Below are 16,280 nucleotides of genomic sequence, written 5' to 3' on the forward strand. Positions count from 1 at the left end.
GCTGCTGAGGGGTCTGTCTGCCAGGGGAAGGTACCACTCCTGAAGTGAGCAAAGCCTGGAAAGTGTCATGAGTTTTGCACTTTTTATTTGGCTTTATTTGCACTAGTTATTTGGCTACTAGCTGCCTTTTTTCAAGCAGGAAATCTGAGTGGTGTGTGAATGCTGTGACTCCAAAGCGAGTAAGGTCAGATCAGTCTTTGTTTTTTTATAGCCAACTGCTCAGCTTTCCTTGAGGGCTTGTCTCCTATTTTGGGAAGTTCCTGTCATGTTGCAGACTTACACAGTAAATGGGAATATCAGATGCCAGCAATATTGCCAAATTAGGCAGCTCAGACCCCTGCTTCAGTCTGTGCCGCTGCTTGCCAACTAGAGGATAGGTTTTCTGAGCTAGCCAGTTCCTGGAGATGGCAGAGTAATGCCCATACAGCTGAGGTGAAATTACCTGCAAGCACCTACTTTAGATTTGCCCTAAAAGGAGAATCCTTAGAGTCACATGAGTAGGAATTGTTCTCAGTCTGCATTGACTGTGTCAGTGGTAGTGTTGGCATATTTTACAGCATTGACGTTAGGGGTTTTTGTGCTTAGAAGCATTGTCACACACAGTTCTTACCCTGAAGCCTAAGAGAATGCTAAAATCAGATCCTACTTGAGGTGCTGGTTCATTCATGAATATATTTCTCAGGATGCCTTTATGTGTAGGTAGGAGAATGGAGATCTCTGTTTACAATTTGCTCTCTGTAAAATTACACAGATGACATACATTATTGCTGCAAACAACCAAGGAGATACCTGTAGATTAAAAAAGAAATCCAAACATGACAAACCAACCTTTCAAGCTATAATGAAAAGAAACAAACAAAAAAAAAATCATACATAAGCTGAAGCTGAAAATCCTAAGTTGTTCTGAAAAGAGGTATTTCAGTAAGTAGAAATGCACGATAGCAGTGGCAGTTAAAATACTCTTGCTGCTCTATTTAACTGAAAGAGGACATCATAAGAGAAAATTATTTTTGTCAGAGTGCGCTAAAGCTAAAGCTGTATCAAAAACCTGTCTCTGATGGAGTTGGATTACAGGCTGATGGAACTAATGCCACATATAAAACTGAGTGGTATAAACTAGGCATGTGCTGAAATTACAATTTAAGTACATACGATTGGAGTTTATCTGTAGAACAATAATTAGGGAAATCTTCCTATTTACATGAAAGTATAATGAATTTCCTTTTTTGAGTAAGCTGCTATAGTATTACAAAGGAAAAGGTAGTTTTCCTTTTTGTTGATATCTGGTATGGAATGTGAGCATTAGGCTGGCAGTCTTGCAGGGCTCTTTTTTGGTTTTGTGCTAAATGTACATTTGTAAATAGAAACAAGTGTATTTGCTGTAATAGACATTTAACAATGCATAATGTATTTTTTCTGTATCAGAGGCAATGTGGTATGAACCCAGAAGTTAAAAAGGTAAACAACTAATGCTGTATTCAGAACTAGTTCCACTTACTAAGAGATATCCTATTTTATTAATTTAAATATATAGGGATTAATGAGGATTAGTAAGGAAATTAATCACAGTAATCCTCTGAAATGGTCCTTAAAAAACAGCTGAAAGGTTATTTTTCATATTCAGGTGTTTAAAAAAGTCTTAATACTGGTTTATAATTCAGATCGAGTCTCTTACTGCTCCATTTGAATTTGTTTTAATGCCATTTACTTTAGCTTTAATTTCTTTACGTACCATATGTTCTTGTCCTGCAGGTCCTATTTACAGTGTGAAAAAGTGAGGGCTAAACCATCAGAATCAAACAGCTTGTATGTCATAAACCACCAATATGCTGAGCCTTCGTGGCACTTAAACAAAAGTAGTCCCTAATAATGTCACTTAATAGAGGCAGAGTCTGTAAATAAGGAACTGCCCCGTGCAAGTCCCGGTGATAAAAGGCTGAGCTACAACTCCATATCTCAGCAACACCGTGCTGGTGATCAATCAGCTCCCACTAATGCTGCCAGCCTGGCTGCTGGGGGAGTGTTTGCCTTGTGCTGCAGCGAGCCTCGCCGCGGAGATGGCATCTCCTCATCCTGTGGGAGCTCCAGAGCCAACAGAACTCCCAGGATAATGCACCTCGCTGTGTTTGCACAGGGCTGGTAACTCTCCAGCAGGTCTTAGCAAATGCAGTAAGAATATGATGTGGGCACTAGGAGTAACATACTGTCAAGGCAAACGGCACAGAATCCTGATCACAGGGTTTGAATACACCCTGCAAGACACTGAAAAGTGGTTTGATAGTCATTAGAAGATATCCTAAATAGCAATTAAAAATAAACCTAATTGAAACATCACTTCTTTCCCCTTTGCTCTAAGTATCTTAGTGTTTACACTCATGGTTTAGTAGTTCACTGAGTAAGTTTCAGTAGTTGCTGATACGGAAAATGAGTAAGGTATTTTCTTGCTCCTCCTTAGCTCTAAGTGTTCTAGAGGTTTGAGAGAAAGTCCTGCTGTAATTCTAACCAGCAGCTGTGCTGAATGTCTGATGGGAGGGGAGAGTTAATTTGGCATATTTGTTGGCTTGCAGATGGCTCTGTATGCCAGTACAGAGAGTTCATGACTCATGCTTACCTTGAATTTTCTGAGAAGTTGTTTTAAATCAAAATTCTGATTTGTCAAAACTAAATTGTTCAGTTGTTCAAAAGAAACACAAAGGATTTTATCAGTCTAATTTCCAGTATTTCCAGGGTTTCCTCTGTTCAAGTGGCTTGGTCTTTGTACCTTTGCAGTTTTGGTTTCGTGATACTTCAAGAACACAGAGATAGCTACATTTCATGATTCTGTTATTCCTCTGCTCAAAGTTCAGTAATAACTTCTGGGAAGCTGCTCAGGATGGTGAAACCAACTACTTGGTACTCAATGAAAGCTTCTGAGCACAAGTTTTATTCTGACTGTAGCAGCTGTGCAGGAGAGATTCAGGTCCCTCCTGATGGAGCTGGCAGACAGGATTCCTTAGCCCTGATGATGTTATTTATCAGCCCCTGCTCTCCCAGGCTGGACTGCAGATCTGTGAGCACGGGGCACACCAGTGATGCTGGTGGGTTCTGTGTTAGAACCAGTTCCAGCTGGGTCTGCACCCACAGGGTTTTGTGTTCTCAGACTTACACTTTTGGGTGACCCTGTTACATCATCTGTTATCTGGAGAAGAAAATCCAACCCTTCTTAATTATTGCTGTCAGAAAGGTCTCTGCAAACCGTTAAGTAATCTTTGATGCATTTGTAATCAGTACTTTTTACTAAAACACTTATATTCTGGCTAATAAATCTGAGGCTAATAAGAGTCTGGACAGATGAATCACAGGCATATTCTGAATTTTTGTTCGGGAGTTTCCAAATGTAGCTAGGAGATTTGGGTCTGGAAGTTTTGGCCTAAGAACATGAACCAGTTAGTTTTAATTTAAACTGATAATAGTTTTAGAAAAGGAAAGATGATTCATAATTTAAATTTAGGGGTAGAGGTTTTAGAAATGAGATACATAGCTTTTCCAGCTGATTGAGATCTGTGTATTTAACAATATGATCTATAACTCAGCATTAAATATTTGCAGCAATAAACAATGCATGCAAGTTTGAATAAACACAGTTGAAAACTTTTGGAATAGGTAAAAAGTGATACTGAGAGAAATCAGGTATTTTTCTCATTTGACTGGCATAGACATCTCTGATGTGGAAACCTCTTCTATTAAGCCAAGAGTGTAGTGATCAAAGCTTTTAAGTTCCACGCAGTCAAGCTCAGGCCAGCAGTAGTTACTCCTACATTACACAAAGTTTAGGAGCAGCAGTGATGAAACCCCAAACACTGAAATAAGCAATGAGTGCTCTGACACGTCACTGTAACAGCTTCCCCACATTTTTGTAACAGAACAACACCCAACTGGTGTGCTTCCATGGTAGAGAAAAATGTCTTAAAATGTCCTAGAAATTCAAGCCTATGCTAATATTCCTTAGTTCCCCGGTGGTGTGTGAGTTAACACTGGAGGTTATGTGGTGTTAATATTTGATTTCAAAACTTAGGCAAATCTTCATATCTTATCTTTTTATAAATCTTCTATTAAAATTACAAATGGTGTAGTACAGAGAATGAATTAATAATACAAATATGTAATCACAATGAATTTGATTTTTTGTATAAAAAACACTTTAGTGTTTCACTGTCATCTTCTCTAATACCAACCTGGACCAACATTATGATTAATGTCCTCTTTTTAATATGTGCGTTTAAACAAACTGGGTCAAGTACATTATATCTTATTCATAAGCAGCTTAAACTGTTCAGCAAGTGGAGGAAAAATGCTAAACTCTTTGGAAGTACCTATAAATTTAAGGTAAATTCATTCTATTACATTAAGAAATAATAAATTCCAGGTAATTCAGCCTTTTAAGGATACACAGAAGATACTGATTCCACATTTGCTATTCCATTGTGGTTGCTACCACTTGGTAGCTTTTTCAGTACAAAAAAGTAAATAGAAATGCTTACCCTGATTCTGAAAATATTGAGCTAATTAATGTGGTTGGGTTTGATACAGATGGCAGCCTTAGTATGAACAACATTTATGATAAACCTACAGAAACAGTGCCTGGAGCAACTGGATCATTAAAAAAAGTATTTGTTAAGCATTATTCAGTCTTGGTTCTGAATTAATAAATAAAGGATTAAGGAGTAGTTATGTGAGACTTTAAGTATAGAGTGATAAAACAAACTCCTGCATTTCTGTGGTGTATATTTTATCCTAACTAGATGCAATTTACTTAAATAAGGCAATTTAATCAGTATTTAGTAAATTTGTCATTTGATATTGTAGAATCTTTCATCATATTTCACTTTAATCAAGAAAGGTAACACCTGTGGTTTATTCACAAAGCTCCTTTTGTTAAATGAACACCCGCAGGCCATGAAGCAATTACATTTGTTGCTTGTACCAAAGTAGGAGGCACTTAAATAGACCTTAGTAGGGATAGATGAGAACTTGCAGACTTTATTCTTTTGTCCACCACTGAGATTAGTTCTTATCATAGCTCAAGAAGGAAGCCTCTGAACTGAAAAGATGGGAATTATTTAAAGTTCTTCTTAAGTTTGAAACTTTGATATTGCTGGAGGTGATGTGAATACCTGTGACCTTACAAAAGTTCAAACATCTACTCCCAGCTGATTGTATGTGCTGATGTTTTTTGAGATTTCAAGATATTCATGCTTACAAGTCCCCTACAATCACTAGCAAAAACTCTCTCGAAACAAAAACCCCAAACCACAGAAGCCTGTTTTCAGTTAGTTAGGTTTGGGGGTATTTTTGAGGCAGATAATTTAGTCTGTTAGCTTTATTTGCAATACATGAGTTTCCTAATGTGTCAGGTGATGCAGGACAGGGTTCTTATCTTTTGGGTTTGAGCATAATTGAGTAAACAAAGAAAAAAGTTTGGCATCATGTAAAGAGACCAAAAGAATATAATTATTTGATGATTTCCCCCCCTTTAAGTAAATTAACGTTTTATGCTGGTGAGTATGCATCATATACCTGCCCTGTACTTCAGTTCTGCCACTTTAACTGCACCACTGATTAAACTCCAACAGCTCTGCAAATTTTGCCAGTTTGTCAGAGTGAAAAATGTTTATTTGGGGTGAAAGAGAATGAACTTCTGCTTCCAGCTCAGCTGTTCCCAAGGATAGTCCTGTTCTTCTGGTCTCGAGCCTGGGGAGGGAGCAGGGGGGTGTCTGATGGGTGTCTTTCATTGTCACACTTTGAAGCAGCACTGCAGATAACCGGTTCTGCCTGCGAACAAGGGAGGTAAATCCTCGGATAATCTGCACAGAACAGGGGCACAGGGGCTGCTGGGGCAGAGGGAGTTGTCTGCAGACAGTCAGAGGCAGCTTTTCACAGCAGCCTGCACTGCTGAGGAGTTGCTGGTTCTGCAGAGTCCCACTCATTCTGTGAAAATCCAGCTGCTGGGCGTGTGAGACTTTCTCATCTTTAGTTCTGGCCTGTGTGTAGGGAGATCAGAGATGCTGCCCAGCCCAGGGCAATGCTTTTACCCCTCATCAGTGTGGGTTTGTAGTCACTGTCCCTCTGTGTAGTGGGTACTGTGATTTCAGTGGCACTTCTTGGATGCAGTTTACTTTCTCTAAGAGGTCCACTGCCTATAGATACCAAAATGCAACCCTGTGAGCTGTGACACAGGTGGCTTTCCCTCTGCCTTGGGGTTTTTGGCAGCATTAATTGCTGTGCAATTAATACATTCTTAAATAATTCTTAAATTTAAAAAAATTCTTACTAAAAATACAGGGGTTTAACAGTTAATTCTTTTTATTTGGTGAATATCATTCCCAGCTACTGTGCTTGCAGATTGAGTGTTTCACATTGAGTCCTGCCTCTGCAAAGGGTGATACTCCAGGTGGACTATCTCCTGTGAGTAATCCCACTGAGATCAGTGATGTGGTGTAGACATGGCAGGGTGCATGGAGCCTTGGAGGATTCTGGCACTGGTCTTTTGTTCAAAGAGGTTTATACTACTTTGGTTAATTTTTTTTTAATTAATGATTATGGCCTGTCACCGGTATTTGGTTTTACATTTTCCTGTAATTCTTGTCATTTTTATTGCTTGACTTTAATTCTAGGTTGTAGTGAAGTGCCTAGGTGATGGACAGACACCCTACAAAGGTGCATTATCCCTAGATGAATCACACATTGTGACAGTACTCTTAATGCTAAATTCAGAGGTGTAGGGCCCAGTCATACCTTCCAGGGAGAACTGCAAAAATTACCTTAAGTGGTGAATTTCAGGATGCAGGAAGACGCTTTACTGCAAATGTTCTACCTGAAATGCAAACTGTGAACATCTTGTCTAGACAAGTAACTATTCCTAGTACTGGAAGTAGTTTTATGCCATTGCAGGCAAAAGCAATTTATTTTATTTTTTGTCATTTTGGAGCTTGGTAGAAATATGGGAAGTGTTCTAGAAAGCTTTTGGATATACTTGAGTCATGAGTGGTTCTTTATTTTACACATTAAAAGATGAGCATCATGTTCTGCCTGTGAATTGGGAGAAATGAGAAAGCACAGGAACCAGAACAGCACAAGGGGAGCTGGCAGGGAAACAGGAGCACATTGCAAGAAGTGATGCTTTTGCAGCAACATGAAATGTTAGCATGGCTTTGCTTTCTGTCTCATAGTAATATATGCTTGTCCTAGTTTGTCATAGTAATATAACAGCTTGTCCTGTTTGTGTGTTTACTGAGGGAGTCTGTCACAGTGACAGCAGTTTGGTGGCTGACTCGTTATTCCAGTAGGTGCTGGACAGGGGAGTTTGCACCAGCAAGGTCAGGTGCTGCCTTGTACTGTTATTTGCACGTGAGAAACAAACTCATGTGTGAGTGTGGACGCAGGCAGTGCTTTGGGTGGCTCCACTGAACTAAGTGACCACAAACATCCAGCTACCCTGCTGGACATCCTAAACAGGTTGTGTTCTGTGGAATCTTTGAGGAAAACAGCAGTGACAGCACATGCTCAAACAGAGACCTATCAAAACCACAAAATGCATATTCTACACAGGTTGTTTTACTCTACATAGAAGCTTTCTAAATGTACAAATTGACTTCTGGTTGGTTTTTTTTTTGTTTGCAAAGCTGCTTGGGTAGGAGGAGGGCCAAAGTCATCTAGCTGGAACCAGCTGGCCTTCCCAGAGGAAACCCTTTGGTGCATGTACTAGGAATCTGATCAGCCTTCCAAACAACAAAGGGGACACACAAGCTGAACAGGGAGTTCCTGTCTGGAAGGACTGGGAGAACAAGCAGTAGAGGAGCTTGGCTAAGTAGTGGATCACTTAAAGACAAAGGAGGTGGCAATCCTTTATACCTGTGGAAGGAGATGGTACCAGTGGGTTTCAAAAGGGCTTAGACATTGCTGGGCATGTGTGTGTTCTGAAATGCTGAGGCCAGGCTTTGTGCCCTCTGACACACCTACGGCACCTTTCCTGGTGCCACAGAAATACAGGGCTGCTTGGGAGGGATGGGCAGGCTCACAGATGCTTTCTGCAGTGTGTTTCGTTCTGCCAAAGTGACCTGTTGTGTCTCAGTCCACAGCTGGCACGTTTGCCACGGCTCAGCAGAGGGGCTCTGGCAGCAGAGTGCCAGCCTGGGATGCTGGTCTGGTGACAGGCACGTGGCAGCATGGCTGAGCAAGAGCCTCCCATTAAAGCCCAGGTTCCCAGGGAGTGTTACCTGGCCAGCCACCTACAAGTACCACCTGCAATTTCCTCCAGTGGGGCACCTGCATTTGTTCTTACTGGTTTACAACCCGCCTTTACTCTACAGTGGCATCTCACTTTGTTACCCATGAACTCTCCCTTCTGCAGACTATTGTGTTTAGAGTCTGCGTGGCTCAATTCCAAAACATTCCTGCTGCTCCTGCTTTGAGTTTCACTTGAAATTGTTTGTTTATTTATTTAGTTAGTTTCCATATGTTTTTCCTCTGAATTGTGGTCGTAGTAATGTTTCAAGTAGATACTTCATAGTAATGTTTCAAGTAGATACTTCGTAGTAATGTTCCAAGTAGGTACTTGGTTTTGGAAAAAATGTATGTTTAAAGTCCATAGTAAATATTCTCTAGATTGAGAATATGTTGCTTCATTAAAATTTTTAGCCTGGTTTAAAATTTTAGAAGCAAAACCCAATTAGAAATGTAATTAATAAGTATTTTATTTGGTAACTTGAAAGAGGTTATTTGTATCTGAAACATTTTTAAGAAAACATTACAAAATAGTATTGTATGTTCCAAGCAGATATCTTAGTTTAAGACTTGCAGGAGCATCTTTTTCACATATGAAAGCTTCATACTCTCATTTAGGTAACTATTACAGCTATGTTGCTATTTCTCATTTTGCCATTGAGTCAGCCAGTGAATGCCATGAATCTGTGGTATGTAATATAGTTAATGCATAATATATATGGGCAATGAAAGGTCTTTGTCATATAGTATAAGGTCACCATCATTAATTTTCAAATTATAAAAAGGGATTTGCTGTTTTGTGATCATCATTATTGCAATATAATGTGTTGTGGATTCTGCCTGCACATAGAATGAACTGTGATCTTAATTAGAACTTTGACAAGCCTACTCCGATAAAATGATGAGATTATTCGTAATTGATGTCACAATCAATTACCAGTTAGTTCATCATGAATCCACTAACAGGTCTAGCCTTGGTGCTGGCCCCAGGATGTTGATGAGTGTGTGGCTGCCCTGTTCATGCTGTTACTGCGACAGGAGGGCAGATTTTCAGTCAACATCCTAATGACCTCTTTTGAAGTCTATTAAATTAATGACCCTGTCACATTGGTCTAACCTCTTGCATCTTCATTTTGGATTTTTTGTTGCAAACCATTGGTTTTTGAACACGATAGAACAGATACTTTGGAGCACTCCTTCTCATCCCTCTAAATCTGGCAGTGGGTCTTACTAGACTCAATAAATTTTAGTTCATTACACAGTCATGAAATACAGAGCTCAGAAATCAGGAAAAACACTGTAAGGCAAACTGCTTAACACCATTCTGTTCTGGTTTCTTTTTACATTTCAATCTTGCTTATAGGTGCCTAAAGGACACGTTTGGTTAGAAGGTGATAATCTCAGGAATTCTACAGATTCCAGGTGCTACGGACCTGTTCCTTATGGGCTGATAAGAGGACGCATTTGTCTTAAGGTATGTGAATTTTTACTATCTAAAAATAGTTGCATTAATACATTTTTAATGAGTGGGTGTTAGGCACTGAAACTTGCCTCCCCAACTGCCTGGCCAAAGCAAATGTAAAGGAAAGCATGAACACTCCCCCACCTGCTGTAAAAGGATAAATCAACAGTGACGGGGTTTTTGGAGGGAGCACTTTGGAGCAGCACTGAGCAGTCACTGCTCTGAAAATTGAATGAATTGTTTTGCAAGCAAATCCAAACATGATAGAACCACAAATGTACACACATACGCCCTGCTGCACAGATGTACATTTCATCCTTCCTTTGATCCTCTCTGCAAAATGGTTTTTCACTGTTGCAGCTCTGTGGTCCAAAAAACAAAATGGAGGAAAAGATTCTGTTTCCAGGACTTGCACACATACTTTGGACATGTAGCCTGGCCTCGCTGCTTTTTAAACTAAAAAAATGCTTTGGATGAATATTATACCTAAACCATGACGGTTTCTTCTCCTTTTGCTTCAACAATTCTACAACTTTATTTCACACTGAATTATTTTTGATAGTATCTGTGTTACTAATTTACTCTTTTACCAAAAAGAAGAAACATAACACAATTTCCTCTCCGTAAAAAGTTTAATCTAAGAAACAGGGGAGTGTGTATTACACACTTATGCACCTGCTTTTAGAAAGCTGGATTTAAAGTTGTGCATTCAGAACAATAAAAAAGGTTTTCTCCAGATACTTCAACACATCCACAAACCCATAATTTAGCACACCTGTATTAAACAGGGAAGATTAGATCTTTCCAATTTAACAAAGCCTTATATCCTTAATTTACAGTATTTATGAACACAATTTGGGACTTTTCAAAAAAAAAATAAAAACCCTTGCAGCTATTGAGCACAATCAGTAATTGCTTTCTAAGCCTCAGACAACAGGAGCCCCCCAGCCCTACTGGCAAATTTTGGGTGACCTCTGTTCCTCCTGGCTCAGAGTTCTTCCCTGGTGTTTACTCGGAGCTCTGCCCCTTCTCCTGCTGTCTGCCTTACACCAGAGGGGAAAATGCTGGTTCCCAACAGGGCTGTTTTTATGACCCAAGTTTTAGCTTGGATTACTGACTGCTAAGAGACAAAGGATGCTCATCTGCTGACACTCCTCTAATGAGAATGTGGCAGTAATAATACAAATGAAAAAAGCATTTCTCCAAACTGAGGCACAGGTATAGAAAAGCTGCTGCTGTTTACTGCTTTAATGTTAGCAAATACTGGATATATCAAGAACCTGTGTATGGACAGCCAGAATTAGTCACAGTATCTCTTCACAGCAATAGATTTTGTGTCCAGATTGTGCCCTGACAAGGAAGGTGTTTGAAAGACCTTATTGGAGTGACTGGCAGGACTGAACCCTAAGTAAACTCTGTAAAATGAGTGGAACTCACACACAGATAATTCATATTGAAGCACTACTTTAGGACTCCAGAACACTGTCTGTTAAAAAAAAATATTAGGCAATCACTTGATACTTAATCAAAATAATTTAACCAGATTTCACAGCAGCTGTTTAATGACAGTGGCCTAGAGTAGTGATTATTCAAGTTTCTGTGAGATTTAAGTATATGGTGCCTAACAAAAGCAAAAATGAATTTGTTCTTCAAAGGCGTGTTTTTAGTAGGGGTCTTTGTGATACCTCACATGAGCACACAGTGGTGTTGCTCCTGTGTGCTGCTGCTGCTGCACACTGCAGTGCAGGGCAGCAGACACAGACTGCACGGGGCTGGCTAGCCACTGGCCACTGGCCAGGAGACCTCTGAGTGCTTTTAATGCAGCCTGCTGCAGCTTTGGCTTCTCTTCCAGCCAACTGTTTTTACTGCCTTCAGAATGGAAGTTTTTGTGGCTTTGTCTTACAGTGGATTTTGGAGAAGCAGATGTAACAGTGCCTTTCAGTGCTGAGTTACTTTTTTTAGGAATGGATACAAAAAAACCCAAATATAACTTGGAAGTCAGGGACTTCAACAGAAGAGAGTGAGCTTAGCCAACCTAGCTGGCTGAATTTGTTTAGCCAACCTATTCTTGGCAAAACATGAGTGTTTATCTGAAGTTTAGACCAAGGGTTCTCAGCCAGAGTTGGTGCAGCAGTTTTTAACCCTTATAGAAACACCAACCTGATTCTTGTCCTGCCACTCCAAACACAAGGTCATTCCTTAAAGGGCTGCTGAAATCAAAGCGGCTGCAAATTCAGTAAAAGCACTGGGAATCCCATTTAGACAGAACTCATGCTTCATCCTGTCCTAGGTGGGATATCCTGTGCATTCCCTGGATTTAGGCTCCATGTCAGAACTAGACCTGTGGTGTATCTTCAAAAGAGCTAGTTAGCCCCATTTATGCCCCGTCCATCAGATCAAATCTATCTATGTAGGCCAAAGCAGAGAGGGCAAAGAGCTGCTAATTGGAAGAGCCAGTCTGAATGAGCAAGTCACAGTCAACTTCTGTCAGAACTTTAAAGGACTCGGGGATCACGACAGAGTGGCATGTCTTTGTTTCACAGAGGAGGCTTTCCATTTCTTTCCAACCACCAGTATTGTTTCTCAGGTTCTCCCTGCATGCAGACTAGATAAAACATCATTTTCATTCTAACTCTACCACTAAGATTACTGTGACAAATTTCAAACTACACTGTCAAAACAACATTTAAAGCTAATTTTGATTACTTTCACTGAAAGAAAGTCAAGTTGCAATAGGTGTGATTTGAGTTGCCTGAAATTAGATTTGTGCTGGCGTGAACAGACTAAAAAACTTCCTTCTCCAGGCCTTTACTGAGATCAGCTTAGATTTGTTATATGGGATATTTTTCTTTCCTTTTACTTCTGTTTGCCTTCAGGGCCAAACAAAGACTTGACACCCAGCCTGCAGCCAGCACAGGCCCTCTGGACAGCTTTGAATTCTGCAGCTTTGCTGCTAACCAAGACCAGAAATACCCTTCTGTCGTTGGCTTGTATCTGTATTTTCATGTGGAACTTAAAATAGCTCACCGGCTGATCAGCACCGAGACAAGACATCACCTCTGTGGTTCTGTGTCAGCAGCTGTTCCTCGTGCTCCTCCCTGACTGCACGTGCCAGAACCACAAGTATTGTCTGAGATCTTGCACAAGAGCCTTTTCCTGATGCACACAACTTGAGGTCCTGCTCATGACTCCTCCTTCTGCCTTCCTGATGGGGCACAGTGCTGCTAGGGGTTGCCAGGAGCCTGGGGAGGGCACAGCCCCAGCCAGGAGCAGGACACAGCCCCAGCCAGGAGCAGGGCACAGCCCCTACCAGGGGAGCTGCTGCTGCCTCCTGCCTCAGCCTCTCCTGGCACAGCCTTTGGTGCTGGGGACAAATCACAGGGGTAGAAATAACTGAGCCTTTGCCTGTGCTTCCTCTTTTGAATGAGACAATTACTCTTTCACTCCACACAGAGAGCAGCAAAGGCTCCTTCTGTGCCCTGGCTGCTCCATGAACCCAGAGTTGCTGTTAGGTTGCTGTTCTTACACCTTAAGACCAAATTCTAAGGAGAAATAAGCGAGATCACCAAAATGCTGACAGATGCTTTGGGAACAAGGTAGTAGCCCACCTTTCTGTGTCTAGGCTGCTTCATCTTGGGCAGGGGCTGTGACATTTTTATGGGCTTAGAGCCACAGAGGGTGTTGATTCTTCAGCATCATCTTGCCCTTCTTCCTGCTGAGCCCCTTGTGCCATCTTGGAAAGAGACACAGACATTCAAGGGAGACAGAGGACAGTGAGTGAATGAATGTCCTTGCTTTCCTATTACCTTTTTGGTTTTTTGCATCCAAGACCATCCTACATGTAATTAATGACTGTGCAGAGCAAAGTACTCCTGGGAGCATTCAGTACATGAACAGCTATACAGGTAATTTCTGGAGAGAAGCTTTGTTTCTTGGTCAGCATCACTCTCTGACACCTGTACTTGATGAGCTGTGCTCTTTTGGAAATAACTATCCCTTCTGAGAGGAGCCTCATCCAGAGCCTGGGTGGTGGCAGGCACTGCACCCCTTCATTCCTGTTTGTTTAACTTTGTTTAAGTTTACCTGTAGCCAACAGATCTTTTTTTCCCAAGGTTTGGTATTTCCAGGTCAAAGGCCCTTCTTGAAAGTACAAATAAAATAAAAATACACCTTACCACGGGGAGGTCCATGTGAGTGGTACTTTCTTCCTCCTAGATGGACCAAAAACCACATACCTTGTCTTTAAAGTCACAAAGAGCTTTACAGGCTAGAAAACAATGGATTGGAAAGACACTCTTTAGGAACATATTTATTTCCAAGGGTGAAAAAAGCAATGGAATTCATGAGGCTCTCCATAGCAAAGCATATCTCCTGTATAAATAGTAAAATTCACACTATGGAATGATTCCCTGTAATATACAGGATTTATTATTGCTAGTAAGAGAAGCACATCAGTGAGCAAAGTTCTTTACCAAAGAGAGAAAAAATCATCATGTTTATGAAACGATTCCAATAACAAATGAAAACACTGAACTTTGGATTGTGAATAAAATCTCTTGTAACCGTGCTTTATTTTACAGATATGGCCTCTGAATGACTTTGGATTTCTACGTGCAAGCCCCAATGGCCACAGATTTCTTGATGATTAAAAGACTTAAGATACTACTGTCAGTTTTCATAGTATTTTCTACTAAAATGACTGGAACTATTTTTGTTTAGAATAAACACAAATCTTACTTGACAAAGATGTCTTTTTCTGAGATTACACCTAACTTCAGAGTGGGACTGATACACTTGTGTCATCAGCAAGAATTCTGTGCCTGCCATCAGCAGGTGGTGCCAGGGCTGGCACTGAACACAGCACCAGTGGGGTTCCAGACCTGCTGGTCACTCCCAGGAGTGCTGTGGGGTTTCCTCTGACTGCCCAGTGGGGTCAGAGCACAGCTTCCTCATTAGCTTTCCTCTCAGGAATGATGACTCCACTTGTTCTGATATGGAGAGCCTCAGCTCAACACGTGCTCCTGCTCCAGGCTGCCCAGGTGATGCCACTGTCACAGGGCAGGGACAGCCACTGCTTCCAGCTGCCAGCCTCTGCCTCCTCCTCCTAGGCTCCAGTCCTTCAGAGGATTTCATGACCTTAAATATTTAGCTTACAAATAGAAAATGTTCATGTTTCCCACTGCTGAACCTTGCTCTTCATTATCTTCAAGGTGTTCTCACATCTCTGCCTCCTGATTGAGTTTTGTCATCTGAGCTGTTAACAGGATTTAACCTAAGAAGGGCCCAAGGTAGAGCTGCTTCAGACTGAAATTGGAAGAAGCTACTCTGTTGTTTGCTGGGAAAGAAATGTTTAGACCAGGAGATAGATTCCAGTTGTACAGTTGTTGAATAATGTGTACAGGTGTTGAATAATGAGCTCTTCAGCTGCAGAAGGAGAATCCCAGCCTCATGTCTGCAGAGCTGTGTGAGCACAGGGGCACTTGTCATTTTTAACCCTGCATGAACTTGTTCTTGTACTGCCCCCCTTTTCTTTAATGTCCATTTCTTGAGCAGGTTCTGTCACTTGTTTGTCCAGTCTTTTGAGAAGTTTGTAACACTCAATGTGCCTGATTGAAACAATCATTGCAGGATCTCGATAACAAGTGAACATGTGTCACAGCAAACCAAGGATACATCTTTGGTTTCACTCCTGGAGACACTGTAATTCCCACCACATCGACAGGACAGAGTGTAGACTTGTTCATCTGCCAAAAAAATAAAACAAAAACGCCTTTAGTGCTGGAGAAGGATTAAAAATTTATTTGGATTTTTCTTCAAAAAGCTACTCTTGGTAACAAATAACCTCCTAGTTTTGGGTTGTAAATATCAGTATCTGTGCTACCATTTGTAACTCAAAAACTAATCTCAAAATGTTTCAGTGGTTGAGGTATTCTTACGCTAAACAACCAGGGCAGTGGAGTCTCTTCAAAAAAAACAAGAGACTCCAGTAATAACAAGCTGCACAATCTGATGATACTAAAAGAAAAAACTAAGTGGTGGTAGTCATACAGATCAACGATGCTTCCAAAACAGGCTGCTAGCCCAGGAACCAAAACAGAAGAAAGGAAAGTAGGATTTTCCCCCTCAACTTAAAAAAAAAAAAGAGTAAAAAAATAAAACCGGCCATTTATTCCAAAAGCAATTAAACAAGAAAAGCCAGAGCAATAGACAGGAGGGAAGGAACAGTGGCAGATGAGAAAAGAAACGCAGGAATTCTACCATCACAGGAAGAACAAGAAGATGCACCAGAGATATGGGAATAATCTATGTACTCTCAATTATACAAGGGGAGAGCTGGGTGAAAAGTGGTGCTGCAAGTGAGGGTGGGGAGAAGTGTAGATGGAATGGAAAACAAATTTAACAGAAAGTTAAGTTCTAATCCAGGTAATCTCACAGAGCAAAACAGCTTTGTCCCAGGAAATACAGCAAAAACAGCACTTAAAATAAGACAACAATGGTGCAAGGTGCAGAAAAAAATAGAAAACATGAACAGGGACAATGAAAAGCATTGGGAACC

General features: G+C 40.8%; 2 protein-coding genes across 3 annotated transcripts in view; one reads left to right on the top strand and one right to left on the bottom strand.

The window, feature by feature from the left end:
- Positions 1-14,469, top strand: part of IMMP1L (inner mitochondrial membrane peptidase subunit 1) — a 32,727-nt gene extending 18,258 nt beyond the window's left edge. Inside the window, exons 5-6 of one of the 2 annotated variants that reach the window (XM_068194811.1) lie at positions 9,626-9,736; positions 14,305-14,469. In XM_068194811.1, the coding sequence (XP_068050912.1) occupies positions 9,626-9,736; positions 14,305-14,373 (180 nt within the window). In that variant the 3' untranslated portion in view covers positions 14,374-14,469. Of the gene's footprint in view, positions 1-9,625; positions 9,737-11,047; positions 11,690-14,304 lie in introns of those variants that run through there. The other variant, XM_068194812.1, reaches the window with a different exon arrangement.
- DNAJC24 (DnaJ heat shock protein family (Hsp40) member C24) overlaps positions 11,697-16,280 on the bottom strand; it is a 35,615-nt gene continuing 31,031 nt past the window's right edge. Inside the window, exon 5 of the mRNA XM_068194814.1 lies at positions 11,697-15,468. Coding sequence (XP_068050915.1) covers positions 15,344-15,468 — 125 coding nt within the window. The 3' untranslated portion in view covers positions 11,697-15,343. The remainder of the gene's footprint in view (positions 15,469-16,280) is intronic.

The sequence above is a fragment of the Anomalospiza imberbis genome, chromosome 6 (genome assembly GCF_031753505.1).
Source record: "Anomalospiza imberbis isolate Cuckoo-Finch-1a 21T00152 chromosome 6, ASM3175350v1, whole genome shotgun sequence".
In the NCBI taxonomy this organism is placed as follows: Eukaryota; Metazoa; Chordata; class Aves; order Passeriformes; family Viduidae; genus Anomalospiza; species Anomalospiza imberbis.